Consider the following 15,327-nt stretch of genomic DNA (forward strand, 5'->3'; position numbering starts at 1 on the left):
TTCATTTTGAGACAGGGTTTTGTTAAATTGTCCAGGTTGGGCTCCAACTCATGGAGATCCTCCTGCCTCAGCCTCCCCAGTGCTGAGACAGATTACAGGCGTTCGCCACCACGCCCGCTGGCCCTCGATTCTGCTCTTTCCCTTCTATTTCCGCAGTTGCTCCTTTTGTGCCTCCTCTTCCTCACTTTGTCCTTCAAGTGCCTGCATCTCTGGTCTCTTTCTAAATACACACAACTCCAGCTGCTGCTAGCAGAGGTGGCTTCGCTCCACCGCTTCCGGCCAGCCTGCGTGCAGCTTGCGTTTGGGGCTTGCCTTCCTCCACAACCCCGCCCTGTCTTCTGTGCCTGGACAGCCTCCTGCTGACTCCTGTGGTGTTCTGTTCCCACCGCCACCCCGCAGCGCGGTCTCCTTAGTGCCTCTGGTTTTCATCTTCCGGTAAATATAAACACGTCGGGACAGCCTCTGGGCAGGCCTCGGCCTCCCTCCTTGCCCTGGGCTCCCTCCTGGGAAGCAAGGGGAACTGGGCCGGTGCTGGGGGTGTGGCCGCAGCCGGCACAGGCTGTCCCAGCTCCCCGCAGCAGGTACGCACACAGCTTGAAAGCTCGAGCCTGTCCTGCACCGCATTTCCCGGGCCAGGCGGGGGAGGGCAGCCAGGCGCTAGGGGTTTCCTGAGTTCAGCCCACCGTGCCTCTGGCTGCACCTGCAGGGTGTCGGAGGAGTGCGCTCCCCCAGCCGAACCCGGAGGCCGAGCCTCGCAGGAGCCCCGCTTTCCAGAAGCACTCCCCACTTGCACGATCGGATACTCCACGGATACGCTTCTATTTTGAAAAGTCTAGGGGCTGGGGATTTAGCTCCGCGGCACAGCAACTGCCTGGCAAGCGCAACCTCGAGAGTTCGATTCCCGGTACCGGAAAAATAAAACCAAGAAACCAAAATAAATAAATAAATAGGGGCTGGGGATTTAGCTCAGCGGCAAAGCGTCTGCCTGGCAAGCGCAAGGTCGTGAGTTCGGTTCCCGGTACCGGAGAAAAACCAAAAAATAAATAAATAAATAAATAAATAAATAAATAAATAAATAAATAAATAAAAGTCTACACCACTGTTCATCCGTCCTCTGGACGAAGACCACACAGCAAAGCCAACCCAAGCGCCTTGTCTCCCCGGTCGCACTTTGCCCTGTAAAAAAGTGACTTCAGACTGACTTCCCTAACCCCTGCACCCCATGCCCGACCGCTCCAAAGATGTTTTGAGCTTGGCCGTGGTGACACATAAGTGGAAAATTCCACACCTGATCTCGTGACAGGTCGCAGTCAAAATGGTGAGGCTCTAAAAATAGTGCCTACGATGACCTTCAGGCTGTGTGTAAAGCACCCAGGAAACACACGTGGATGTTCTGGGGTATTTTTAGCCGTTTCTGTTTCCCGCTCCCTGCCCTCCTTGCCCCGCCCCTCCAGCCGAGACCCCTGCCCCTCTGCAAAAGGCCCCTCCCTGCTTCCCTCCGCCTAGCTCATTCTGCTCTGCACCCAGACTCCAGGCTTCTTGTAGAAGAGGAACTATGTGCTATTCATGCCCGTGTGTCTGATTTATTTCACTGAGTGTCCTGGTCTCAGGGGATATCCCTTTCCCCACAAATGAGTCAAATTTATTCTTTATGGGTGGATGGTGATTTTTTCTCATCCGTTCAAAATTTTGTGTTTAGGGCTGGGGATTTAGCTCAGCGGCAAAGTGCCTGCCTGGCAAGCGCAAGGTCGTGAGTTCGATTCCTGGAACCGGAAGAAAAGACCAAAAAAAATTTTTTTTTGTGTTTAGATGTGGGTCCCTTTGCCAAGATATCTCATGTATATGCAAATATATATTTAAAAATCTCACATCTCGCTGGGTTTGGTGGAGCATGCCTGTAGTCTCAGCACTCGGGAGGCTGAGGCAGGAGGATTTCTGCTAGTTCAAGGCCATCCATCTGTCCGTCCATCCCTGCATCCATCCATCCATCCATAGGTCCCATGCATCCCTGAATCCCTCCATTCATCCATTAGTCCCATGCATCCATGCATGTCTCATCTATCCATCTAGCCATCTGTCCCATCCATTCATCCATCCATCCATCCATCCCGTCCATCCCGTCCATCCACCTGTCCTGTTCCATCCTCTCCCATCCATCTGTCCATCTATTCATGCATCCATCCTTTCTTCCTCCTCTCCCTGTTCTTAGTGCAGAACGGTTTTCAGCTTCTTCGTCTGCGGAACATGATGATTGCTCCCTTGCTGCACCCTGCCCAGGGCTCCCTAAGACAGCGTGTGGAACGGGTCTGGGAAGGGGCGGGTGCTACGAAGCGTACTCGCTGTCACTGCTGTCCTCCGCCCTGCCCAACACCTGCCTGCTCGTCCTGCATGGTGAAGAAACCTGGGTCCTCAGGTGTCCAGGGTCCGCAGCTCCTCTTGGCGGCCAAGGCTGCAGCTCCAGAATCAAAGGGCTGGACACATGGCTTGGACTCAGAACCTGCGGGGAAAGCAGGGCAAGGTATGGGATGAGGCAGGGCCTGAGCGACCGAGAGGAGGGCGGAGACCACGGCCCGGGGTGGAGGTGAGTGGGGGCGCAGCAGAGCGGGGGGTGTCTCCGTCAGCGGACACAGGTGGGGACCAGCACATCGCAGTCAGCGCGGTGGTCGCCTAAGGCGAGGCAGAGGCGGGCAGGGACAGGGCTGAAAGCCACCTTTAAAAAGCGCGGGGTGTCTGGGTCACTTTCCTCCTCGTGGGGCACAGTATGCAACACGCACAGCGCGGAGGAGGGGAGGTTTATTTTAGCTCGCGGCTGGCTCCGAGGCAGGACGCGGGGCAGAGGGGCCTGGCGGGGCACGGCTGCTCTCACCGTGGGGACCCGGAAGGAGCTAGTGAAGGGAGCAGCCGGAGGGGGTGTGGCCGTGCCAGGCCACGCCCCCAGCGACGCCTCTCCGCCTCTCCCAGCCAGGCCCCGCCTCCTAACAGCGCACTGAACTATGGGTACATCAGAGCGGGACTCCACTCCTGGGGGCAGCATCCCCACCGTCCAGTCCCCTTCCACAGCCTAGGGGTCCCTCTCGGTCTAAACCGTTGCACCAGCTGAGGTTTCTGTTCACTCGTAGCTTGGGCTTCCTGTGGCTCTGTTGACCCCAGTCCGGGTGTTCTGGGGAAGTCCTACCTTAGACGACTGAGCCGGGGTATTTACGTACAGCACCCTGGGTTTCCCCTCCGAAGTGTGCGTGGGGGAAACACTCCGTGCGGCCTCCCTGCTCGTACCCAGGGCAGCTAACACAGCGGGCGTCTCTCCCGGTCCAGCCAGAGACGGGTTGAGGAAGGGGGACAGGGACAGGGCTGTCCGTGCCCCTCTCGTGTTTCTCCTCCCAGCTGTGTACGTGACAAACACTGCTCCAGGTTTTGGGGGCTTGAAGCACTTACATTTTTTTGGCGGCGGGGGTTGGGGGGACTTCTTTAAGAAAAAGAATATCTGTGATCCCAGCACTCTGGGAGGCTGAGGCAGGAGGATCACAAGTTTAAACCCAGCCTGGACAACTTAGAGACTTAGAAAGATCCTGCCTCCAAATAAAAAATAAACAAAAGCCCGAGGATGTAGCTCAGTAAAAATGCCCTGGGCATGGCCCCCAGTCCCTCTCTCTCTCTCTCTCTCTCTCTCTCTCTTTCTCCCCCCCCCCACACAAACACACACCAAGGTAAAATTATGAATACTGAATTACTGGGGCATTTAGGAGGTACCAAGGACAGCAGAAAATAGCCAAGGTAGAAATAAACATGCTCTATAAATAGATGAAAGAAAAAAAGTCATGTGCACACATGCATGTATACAAAAATAACAAGGAGATTGGAAAACTGCCTGGCAGTTTCTCAAAAATCTAAGTGTAGGGAGTTAGCACATAACCCAGCACTCTAACTCCTAGGCACCTACTTAAGGGAATGGAAAACATTCCTCATGGTAGCAGTATCCACCACAAGCAGATGGAAACACCTCAAATGCCTACTGGTGGATGAATGGACATACAAACCACGGTATATCCACAGGGTGGAGTATTATTCAGCCACGAAAAGGGGGACATTCCACACACATCCCAACATAGATGAACCCCGACAACACGTTAAGTCAAAGCAGCCAGTCACAAGGACCCACATGTTATCTAATTCTTACGACATGTTCAAAGTAGGCAAATCTACAGGAAACAGGAAGTAGGTGAGTGGTTGCCCGGGGCTGGGGGGAAATGGAGGTTGCGGGGTGATGTTAGTGTCCTCTTGGGGTGGTGAAAGTATTTCAAAGTTGATGTGGTTGTGGTTGCAGACTTCGGGCATGTGCTGAAAACCAGTGGTTGGAAGACTTCAAATGAACACACTGTGTGTCGAGTGTACACACTGTGTGCTGTGTGCTTTCATGTATCTCAAGAAAGCTGTTGCCGAGAAAGCACCACTGGGGCCCCTGGCAAAGCTTTCACCGGCGCAGCTGCATGTAGAGCCCAGGCTTGGGGTGTAGGAGTGGGTGCTGGAGGCTGGTGGGAGCTTGCGGGGAGGGGCGCACCCCCAGGGCCATCAGAACAGGCTGCAGCGTCTGTCTGCTGCATTGGGCAGGCCCCTGGGGGAGGTCTGAGGTCTCCTAAATCCAACAGAGCGTGAAGAATGGGTGACTGCTGAAGGTTTAGGCTCCAGAGGCGGAAGGTGAAAGGGCAGGGGTGAGTTCAGTCATTTTCTGGAAGATCATGTCCCAGGAATAAGAGTGCCTGACTTGGTGATGGACTCGACTCTGATCCTGGTTTTGCAGACTGAGCCTGAGTCTTAGCGTCCTGGACTGAGCCCTAATCCTGGTGTCCTGGATGGCCCTTCATTCTTCTGTCGTAGGCTGAGCCCTGATCCTGGTGTCGTATACTGAGCTTGGATCTGGGCGTCATGCACCATGCTGTATCTTATAGTCAGGTTGAGCACCAAACCCAGTGTCATAGGCTGACTCCTAATCCTGGAGTCATAGACTTAGCTCCCCTCCTGGTGCCGCAAGCTAAACCTCAACTCTGATCACAGACCGAGCCCTGCTCCCAGACGTGGATTGGATTCCGATCCCAGGCACGAGCTGAGCTCTGATTCTGATGTCACGCGTCAAGCTCTAATGTTGGAGATGAACTCTCCCCACTAAAACTCCAGATTTTCTCTCCAGTGCTGGTCATTGCTGCCTGATATTCCCATGTGCACTCCCACCCGGAGCTGTGGAGACCACCTTGTCATTTTCCTCCTCCTCCTCCTCCCTTTATTGGTGTGACTGCCCTGTCTCCCCAGTAAGCAGGCAGGAGGCCCAGTCCCGCCTCCTCCCCACCCCTCAGGGCGCCACGCCTTGCCAAAGTCACCTCTACCTTTCTCTACTTGTTTCTTCTTTACTCTGTCCTTGGCGTGGTTTCAGCGCCCTTATTGCTCTCGCTGCAGACTACAAACCTTGGGGTCATACACTGAGCCTCGATCCTTATCATAGACCAAGTCCTCGTCTGGTGGCGTTGACTGAGCCCTGATCCCTGTGTCTGGGTCTGAGCCCCAGTCCTGGGGTCACTTCCTGAGTCCTGACCTAGTTTCACGGACTGAGCCCTCATCTGTGCTCTTAGTGGATCCCTGACCCCAGGGTCATCAACTGAGCTCCATCAATTGCCGACATAGTTGTCCCACGCGGGTGCCAACCACTGTCACTGTCACAGCCACTCTCTTGTCTGTCCCCTCCGCCCTGGAGCTGGTCCGTCTTCCTGGCATCATAGTTTAGCCAGCACTCTCCCTCCTTGGCTGTCTTACACTGTGGACTCCACTCCCCTTAGAATGACATTCTTTTTTGTTTACTTGTTTGTTTGAGACAGGGACTTGCAGTGTAGCTCAGGCTGGTCTTGAACTTGTCGCATCCTCCTGCCTCAGCCTCCAGTGTGCTGGGATTACAGGCTGGCACCACCACGCTTGGCTTAGAATGACACTCAAAACCCTCTCCAGCCCACCTCTCAACTCCCACCACCCTTAAGCCTGCAGGGCGCCATCCTCCTGTGCCTCTGTGCCACTCCCCCCCCCCCCGCCTTCCTACTCTTTCGGCCCAGCAGCAGACGGCTGTGTTGGCTCCCCTGCAGACTTAAGTGGAGGATTTTGACGGTCCTGCCCTCTTTACCTATGCCTTGTTGTGTTGTAATTATTTCACTTGCACTTTCCCGTGGCTCTGCTCAACTTTATAAATAAAGTTTTATTGGCACACAGCTAGGCCCAGTCACCTGTGTCTCACCTATGGCTCCCGTCACACTATACCTGCGGAGTTCAGTAGTTACATCAGAGGCCACATGGCCTGCAAAGTCAAAAATATTTACAGCACTCTCTAACCTTACATGGAAAAAGGGTGCTCATCTCAGCTCCAGAGTACGAGGGCTGCCGGGGCAGGGCCTGAATCTGACCCACTTTCACATGCCCAAGGCCAAGTAGTAAAATCTTACGTGTGTCCGCCACTTCCTGTGTGCCTGGAGGAATGCTGAGCTCACCCTGTGCTTTTCATTTTCTCCCCTCACGACCTCTGCAAGGTCCTCACTTTCTACAGGGGGAAGCAGGGGCTTGGAGAGCTACACTAACTTTACCAACATCACCTCAGCCTGGTATGAGGGAGCTGGGATTTGAACCCAGCATTTCTGAGTTCAAAACAACAGGTCACAATCACCAGGCCATCCCGTGCTGTGCTGGGTTTGGCGGAGTCAGTGGCCATATATTTGTTGATGAATGATAAATAGGTGGATAGATGGATGGATGCATGGATGGATGGGTGGATGGAGGAACTGATGTGATAATTAGTTAAATGGTTATCTGCCCGCCTGTCTGGATAGATGGAGTACTGCTTGGCTGGTTAGCTGGACAGATGGATGGTTAGATGGATTAGTGGATGGGTGGATAGTTAACTGACTGGATATCTATCTGGATAGATGAATTATTGTTTGGCTGGCGAGTTGAGTAGATGGACTGATGATTAAATGGATGAATGATCCGATGGTTGGATAGTTAATTGGCTGGCTGACCAGGTGAGTGATGGATGGGAGGATGGACGGTTAGGTGGATGGGTAGAAGTGTAGAAGGCTGGCTGGATAGTTAACTGACTGGATGTTTATCTGGGTGTCAAGCTGTCTGTTATGGGCTGGCTGGTGAGTCGGGTGGGCAGATGGATGAATTACTGGGTGGATGGAGAGGTGAATGGTGGGTACTCTGCTGTAGAGTGGATGATGGTGGCTGGCTGGCTGGGGGGTGGATGGGTAGGCAGCTGGAGGGAGAGGCCATGTGACAGTGTCCAGAGACAGTGAGGCATTACACCGAGGGGACGACATTCCACGGGGGTAGTGGCAGGAGATGTAGACCGAGGAGAGGCAGAACCGGGCAGAGAAGCCAGGCTGGAAGAAAACCCAGGTAAGACACAGGACGCACTCACAGTGCATGTTTGGGGGATGAATGAAACAGCACGGCCAGCATGGGCAGCCAGGATAGCTGAGGGGACAGGCAGGCATCAGTGTTTCTCTCCAAAGCGGTGTCTGCCTCCCCTCGTCCAGCCCTGCTCCTTCCCGGGGAAGTCCTATTAGCACCAGACCGCCAATTATGGAGCTCCGGAGAAGCATGAACGACAGGACACCGTCCTCCCTGCTCCCTGGGCCCGAGCCAGGAGGGATGCACTTCTGGAGCCACCCCGGGCCATAAAGCTAGAGCGGGGAAGGGGCTCGGCGGGGATAGCCCCTTGCTTTCCACGGAGCCGGCCACCAGCCCCGGGCATCTCAGGCGGCCTCTCCCTGCACCAGCCCCACGACGCCAGCCATAAAAGGGAGTAAGGATCACCCCAGCCCCCATGGCTCACCCCATCCCGCCCGCCTCAGTATCACAGTCTCAGCCTGCCTGAGCAGCCAGGAGCGAAGCCGACCTTCACGGGACCCAGGCCACGTTGGCGAATGCTCCAGAACTGCGCTCTCGGGCTGCCCGCGTTGGCAGCTTTGCTCACCAGGCGGAAGTCACCACCAGGACGGCTCCAGAACAGACAGGCCTTCCAAGGCCAGCTCCTCCTGTGCATGCCTGCTGTGTGATCCTGAGCAAGCCGCCCGACCTCTCTGGGCCGTTACACAAAGGCTCCACAGCTGGCCAGTCTTCTTGGAAACTCACGCTACCCTGAACAAGCCCTCGGCTCATGCAGCTACAGTGGCCAGGACAGCTGGCAGCTGAGCGACGGGCTGGCCTGACCAGGGAGGGGGCTCCTTATCTGGGTGGGAGGTGCCAGAAGGCAGGAAAGGCAGGAGGCGATGGGGCGCAGCTGGCTTTTGCCACCCCGCCCCCACCACGTCCTGTGGACCCAGACACCAGCTGGTCCCCCACAAGAGCCAACCTCCTCCAAGATGCAGGAGGAAGTGCGTTTTTTCCCCCATCAAGGGCTCACCCAAGTCTTGTGGCACAGAATACAGGGCTTCTGCAGACCCTGCAGAGTAGACCGAGGTCCTAGGACCCTGGAGGGGCTGGACACCGGGCGGTGTGGGCACTCATGTGCCCGAGGGTGGCGTCCGCCTGGGGATCACAGCTCTGCCTCCTACGCTGCCACCCTGGGCCTCCTGCCCTGCAGCAGCTCCAGGAACCAAGAGCACCGGGGATGCCCTGCCTGCCACCACGCTGCTCCTGGGAGCCCAGCAGCGGAGCTGAGGGGACGGGCTGACCCTTCCTGTCCGGAGTCAAGCTCCTTGCCGGGCCTGGGGAGACAGCCCCTCTGACGTAAGAGGGCCACAGTCTCCCCAAGGACACTGGGGGGAGTCGGGGCTCAGGGAACTCGGGGCGGCTCAGCCGAGTCTGTGGCCAGGCCAAGTAAAGTCTCTGGGGCCTGTGGGGGGGGTCTGTGGACGGGCTGTCAGGGATCCCCGCCTGCGGACACAGGGCCCGCCAGCCGCTGCCTACCACTCACCTCGCTTGAAGGCCCAGCACTTTAGCCAGCGCTTGGACAGAGCTGGCCAGGAGTGGTTGAGGGCTGAGGCGGCCATGGGGCCTCGTGTCTGAGGGTGATGCGCCGGGAGCAGGAGCCGGCCGGCCGGGAAGCCCTGCCAGGACCCGCTGCCAGCGAGAGAGGCGGAGACTGCAGCCAGAGGCTGCCAGACACATCAGCTGATGGATCCCGGGCTGGGAGGAGGGCTTGGGTTCCAGCTGGGGGCCAGGGGACCCCGCGCCTGGAGGAGCCCAAGCCCTTAGCACCCCCGCCCCCCTACGGGCCTCTTGTCCTAGCTGCAGAAGTCCAGCCTGGGCATGCGTGAGTGTGAGTGTGAGTGTGTGTGTGCACACACCGTTGTCTCTGCATTTGACGGTGCGTTCGTGTATCAGCAGATAGAGCATATATTTTCAGGTCTGTGAGTGTGTGTTTAAGGAAGTCTGGAGATACTGGGTGCAGTGCTGTGAGGCCAAGGCAGGAGGAGTGCCACAAACTGGAAGCCAGTCTGGGCCACACGGTGAGTTCAAGGCCAGCCAGAACTGCAGAGTGAGACTCTCTCTCTCTCACACAAGGGTAAGCCTTGGGTGTCAACTTGCTTAGGTGGAGGTGTATTTGAGTGTCTAGATTTTTTTTTGTTTTGCACTGCTGGAGATGGAACCCAAGGCCTCGTGCGTGCTAGGCAAGGGCTCCATCACTGAGCGACGTGACCTCTTTTTGCTTTTATTTTGAGACAATAGCTCACTATGTTGCCTAGGCGGGTCTTGATCTTGTGATCCTCCTGCCTCAGCTTCCCAAGTACCTGGGATTATAGTTGTGTGCCACATGCCTGGCTTCTAGGTGGTTTTGAAAGTCTCTGTAATGCAGTGTGTGTGTGTGTGTGTGTGTGTGTGTGTGTGTGTGTGTGTGTGTGTGTCCTTGTCTGCGTATCCATGCATAGCGCGCGCCCGTGTGTGAATGAGACCCAGTGCTCTTGCAGGCACGTGCTGCTCCCCGCTGGCGGAACTCTGCACCTGCTTCACCCCTCTGCCTCGATGTCTCACCTCCCGAAAAATCCTCGAGTCCCTTCCCCTCCCTTAAAGAGCTCAGAACACTCACATGCGCCCCCAAAAGGGCGAAAGGACTTCATAGCAGTGTTAAGCAGCTCGCTGAGCTCACTGAATCCTATACTGGCAGTGAAAACCAGAGTGATTGTCTGGGCCCATTTTTGCCATCCTAGTGCAAAGAAAAATCAGATACCGAGTTGTTATCAGCTGGGCACTGTCTGTAATTCTCTGCCTCTCTCAGACCAAAGCCAGAGTCCTGCTCTGACTCCCGGGGGCCCGGAGTGCACCGCGTCCCTACTCTGCAGCCGCGACGCTCCCGAGCCGTCCCTGTCCGCTTCCCGCCTGCAGCCTCCTGCCTCCGACCTGGTCTGGCCAGCACCAGCTCCAGAGAAAGCCTGCATCTGTCCCTGTCTCACCTTCAGTCCCGCTACTTATCTCTTAAGGGCCCGAATCTCTCCCTGTACAGACCCACGGCTGTGCCCAAGCCTTCCAGGGCTGCTAAAACCTCGTCCTCCTCAAACAAGAGCCAAGCCCAAGCAAGGTCGCGGAGAGGGCTGCTGTCACTGCCGAGCGATCGGATCTGGGAGGAGGCGGGACACAGCCGCCAGGACACAGCTCCTCACCCTGGGAATGTAACCCAAGACCCCAAGTGCGCCTCGAAATCACAGACACCCCCAGCCTGCGTAAACCACGTTCCCCCCGCGATCGCGCACGGGTGAGGAAGCTCAGTTTGTAAATCCGGCGCAGGCAGAGATGGACACTGACTGGAGATCCCACAGAACACCCACGACAAGAGGCTAACAAGAGCGAAGTGAGTCTCTGACAGTACCTGATGGTGGGTAACAGTTTCAGGCCTCCGCTGACTTCAGGTAAATGAAACCACGAAAAGTGACACGTGGGGTGTTGGTGTGCCTGTGTGTGTGTGTGTGTGTCTGTGTGTGTGACTGTTTTTAAGATCAGGAATCACTGAAGTGTTTGTTTTGGGGGAGGGCATGGGAAGTCCCTGAGCCTCACACATGTGTAGCACAGGAAGGAAAGGTTAAGTGTCAGAGCCAAGCACGCAGGAAAAGATGAGGTTGAGACAGGGTCTCGCTATGCAGTTCAGGCTGGCCTTGAGCTCACTTTATAGCCCAGGCTGATTTGGAACTCCCAAGGATCCTCCTGCCTCAGCCTCCCAAGTGCTGGGATTACAGGCGTGTGCCACCACGCCCGGCCTGGCAGTGTATTTTAGAGCTGTTGCTGTGGCCAGGCCCTGAAGGCCTTGTGTACGTGACCTCGTGACAACTCCTGCAGAGGACAAACAGGTGCCCAGGGAGGTCAAGGCCCCACCCCCATGCGGGGGGGGGGGGGCTGGGATTCGAACCCACGCCCATCCAACATGGCAATGGCATCGTTCACAACAGTGAGACAGAGCACAAACACATGGCAAGACTCAGGTAGGATGGAAAACAACATAGGTAAAAGAGGAGATGAGGAAAATCATAATTATAAGACTGTGGGTTTTTTAAAAAAAATTATATCTTCAGTACATAAATCTACTCATGGTTACAATGCCATTTTCCTTCCCAGGAGACTTACTAAAAAATTCTGAGGGTCCTGAAGACACAATAAGCCTGTAAATCGGGCTCCATGCTCTTCAAATTGTTCTCACGCCCACTGACCTTATCCCAAGTGCTTATGCAGACAGCAGAAATCTAACCCTCAAACACACGCCAATGGTTTCATCCTAACCACGGGGAATCTGACAGACACTAGGAATGCACATCTCCCATCACACATCTTAGGGGCACCCTAAGACCCCATAATCCCTCCAAGAAAAGCTGGATGCGGTGGTGCACGCCTGTCAACCCAGCACCCTGGGAGGCTGAGGCAGGAGGATCCCAAGTTCAAGCCCAGCCCGGGGCTACTTAGTGACTTAGAGAAACCCTGCCTCAAAAAACAAACTAAAAAGGGTTGGAAATGGAGCTCAACCCCCAGCACCCACACAAACAAGCCAACAAACCAAAAGAACTCAACCCCAGACCCTAAGGCACCTGTCTCCAGGGCCCCGCCTCCGGGGGCTTCGAGTGTGGACTTGTGAGCTCTGTCTGATGAACCCTGTGAGGCTTTTCTGTGACCTACAACCTAAGTCATCGAAGCTACGACCTGCCCTGTGGGTGGGGTGAGCTGCGGTGACCTCCTCGGTCCCCGGCCGGCACTGGGACCAGGCTGGGGGCGACGTGAGGGAACCCAGGCCAGACGCAATGGGGGCTGTGTGGAAATGTTCCCCGGCAGGGGTGGCAGGTGCTGGGACCCTCCTTGGATGCCGAGGTGTGGCCTGGGCCCGTCCGTCCACTGAGGGCAGCGTTTGAGCCCCTTCCCACGTCCCACTCTTCCTGTCCCGCCATCAACTGCAAAGCCGCCCCTGCCGGACCCCAGCGGACCCCAGGCCTCCCAGTCCCTGGAGGCGGGGCAGAGCCCTGGGGGCCTGGAGGAAGTTCACAGCGGGTGCGCCTGGCACAGACCACAGGCGCCTCCCTGCTCCCCGGCCCCACCCAGCAGTGGGGGTGGGGGCTCCCCAAGGTGGCTCTGCTCAGAGGGGCCCCCAGCTGCGCGGGGGCAGGCCAGAGGCGGGCTTCCTAGGTGACCTAGCAAGGCCGAGTCCCCAGCAAAAGCCTTAAAAGTGGGGTTTGTTTCTGCAAGCTGGGTCCCCCAGCTGCACCCGTATGGGCCTGTTTTGGGGACACCCGTGCAGAGGGCGTCCTGGAATCATCTGGAGGTTGCCATGGCGGCTCAGTTCACCCCTGGTCTTGGTCCCTGGTCCCCATGGATGCAAAGGGCTCCATCCTCCGCCATTTCCCGGGGCTCTTCAGGGACCCTGGCACCCCAGGGTCGCCTTGGTGGAACAGACTCAGGCCAGGCAGCCTCCTCTGCCTCCTGGGGGCAGGCCACCCGCCTGAGTCCCTCTGTGTCTGCTGCCCCCACGGCTGCCTCCCAGGATGGCCCACTCCCAGGATGGCCACTTACCGCATGGCGCCTGGTCCGCGGCAGGGCGGGTGCCCAGCCTGGCCGCCAGCTCCTCAGGCCCCCATGACCCCTGGCCAGGGTTCCCGGGAGGCCCAAGGCAGCACTGGCCGCCGCAGCCTGGTGTAACCACAGCGTGACCCAGCTCTGCCCCACTTCCTCTTCCTCAACCGCCCCCCGCCGGCCTCGGGTGGGTGCAGGGGTCTGTGGGGAGCGGAGAGGACAGGCTGCAGGGACAGGACAGGGGTCCCAGTGCACCCCGCAAGCCCGTGCGTGTCTGCGTCTCCAGGAAGAGGAGTGGGGTGCTGAGGGGAAGGCGCGGCACCCCCAACCCCACCCCAACAGCTTCCTGCGGAACCAACCGCCGCAGAGGGCCGGGGCATACGGTGCACAGACAGGACACGCAGGACATGGGGCAGGTGTGTCAGAGGCACGCGGGACGCAGGCCCTGGTCCGCGGCGTGCGCTGGGAAGTGGGTGTCAGCACCCACCCGAGTCTGCACACGCCAGAGAGCGCAGGGCGGACGCGTGCTACACACACGGCTGTGCACACAGCATAATGCATGGAGCCCTGCAGAGCGTCACACGTGCACAAGGTCACACGCATGTGCCAGAGAGGATAAGGAGACGCAGACAGGGGCAGGATACCTCCCGGGCACGGCCTCGGGTGCCGGGGCACACATTTGCTTGCACATGGCCGCACCAAAGCACAGCTGGCCAGATGTCTGGAGAGCTAGGAGTGCAACACACACTCAAGCACACTCAGGTCGGACGCAGCCGCTTGTGACAAGGAGGAGATGGCTTTCCCAGCTCGTGGCAGGTGACTGTTCAATCATCAAGAATTTTGCAAGGTGCTTGTTAAATGCGGCACGGCTGAGCTTGTAATGATCTAAACTTATGATGCAACAAGTCACATGACAAATACCGCATGATCTCACTCTTGTATGGAATCCAAACAAGTTGAACGCAGCCAGGTGTGGTGTTGCACACCTATGATCCCCGGTACTCAGGAGGCTGAGGCAGGAGGATCGCAAGTTCAAGGGACAGCACCCAGGAACCTGAGGTCGGCCACAGTGAGAGCATTCATGCAGTGGAGTCGGAATCCGCAGTGGACGCTCCAAGCCTGCACCTCCGGAGGCCGGGTGCCGAGGACACACACCCACTGCACAGGGGGTGGGGGGCACGCGTACAGCTGTGCAAAGGCCCCAGGCTCTCAGAGCTGCACACGCGTGTACACACATGCGTGCGTGGAGGCCCCACAGATGTACACACAGGGCACCAGAGCCCCACCGGGCACAGGGGTCTGCAGGGACGTCCCACCCCTGGGACAGCCACACAAGGAGACAAGCACGGGTGTATGCATGGGCGGGCATAGGGCCACACACGAGCAGGCTGGCACGCGGCTGCTCAGGTTGGACACACACACACACACGCCCCAAGTGCCATGGACACACACTCGGCTTCACGATCACAGCCACACGGAGACTCGAACACCGAAATCCATACTCGCACTAAGTCTGGGCGCCTGCAACACCCTCAGCCACGCTGACTCCCCCACTTGTCATGTGACTCCCTCGGGTCCAAGCCCGCCTCCCCCCCCACGTCCCGGAATCCCCTCCCCTCACTCACCGACCCAGAGCTTCACACTGGTCCCCAGGGACGCGCGAGGGACTGTCCACCCGGCCCACGCGCGCCGGGGACACCAGCGCCCACGGGAGCCAGCGCAGGCTCTGCGCGCGCGCCTTCTGCGGCCAGCTGCCGGACTCCTTCCTGTGGCGCGCACTGGTCCATCGCCCGCGGCTCCCGGCCCTGCTGATTAGCGCGGGGACTGCCCGCCGCTCCGCGTGGCCCTGTGGGCCGGAAGCAGCCCGGTGCCTGGGTGGTGCGAAGTCGCTGTGACAGGAAGTGTCACCGGCTGGTGGGGGAGGCAGTTGCTTCAGAGGGAGGTCGGGGAAGCTGCGCATCAGGGTGGCGGGGCGCAGGGGACCCCAGGCCGAGGCTGGCGGGCGGGGCTGGCGTCGAGGCGTCCAGGCCCCAGGCCTGCCTGAGGATGCTGCGCACACCTCCCGCCCAGTCCCTGCCCTCTGTGCCCTGGCTTCTGCCCCGCCGCCCCCTCGGCCATGCCTGTCGTCCCCACCGCCTCGTAGGGGCGGAGCCAGACTCAGCCTCTGGCCTGGGCGCGCTTCCTGGGTCCCTCCGTCTGGCCGCCTCTGAAAGGGTCCCGCTGCCCGTCCTGCCCCCTCCTTGCTTGATAGATGGACACGACCTACAATTTACCACCTCACGCTGGGGCACGCCTGTCATTCCAGCACTCTGG

At 58.0% G+C, this 15,327-nt stretch overlaps 1 protein-coding gene across 2 annotated transcripts in view; it reads right to left on the reverse strand.

The window, feature by feature from the left end:
* The window catches only part of Arhgef18 (Rho/Rac guanine nucleotide exchange factor (GEF) 18), a gene marked incomplete in the record, with an annotated part of 78,210 nt that extends 69,156 nt beyond the window's left edge, over nt 1–9,054 (reverse strand). The window contains 2 exon segments of one of the 2 annotated variants that reach the window (XM_013509143.1): nt 2,376–2,497; nt 8,948–9,054. In XM_013509143.1, coding sequence (XP_013364597.1) covers nt 2,376–2,497; nt 8,948–9,023 — 198 coding nt within the window. 2 annotated transcript variants of the gene reach the window in all.
* Between the last annotated feature and the right edge of the window lie 6,273 nt (nt 9,055–15,327).

This window comes from Chinchilla lanigera, unplaced genomic scaffold (assembly GCF_000276665.1).
Source record: "Chinchilla lanigera isolate Chin_1 unplaced genomic scaffold, ChiLan1.0 scaffold00162, whole genome shotgun sequence".
Taxonomy (NCBI): Eukaryota; Metazoa; Chordata; class Mammalia; order Rodentia; family Chinchillidae; genus Chinchilla; species Chinchilla lanigera.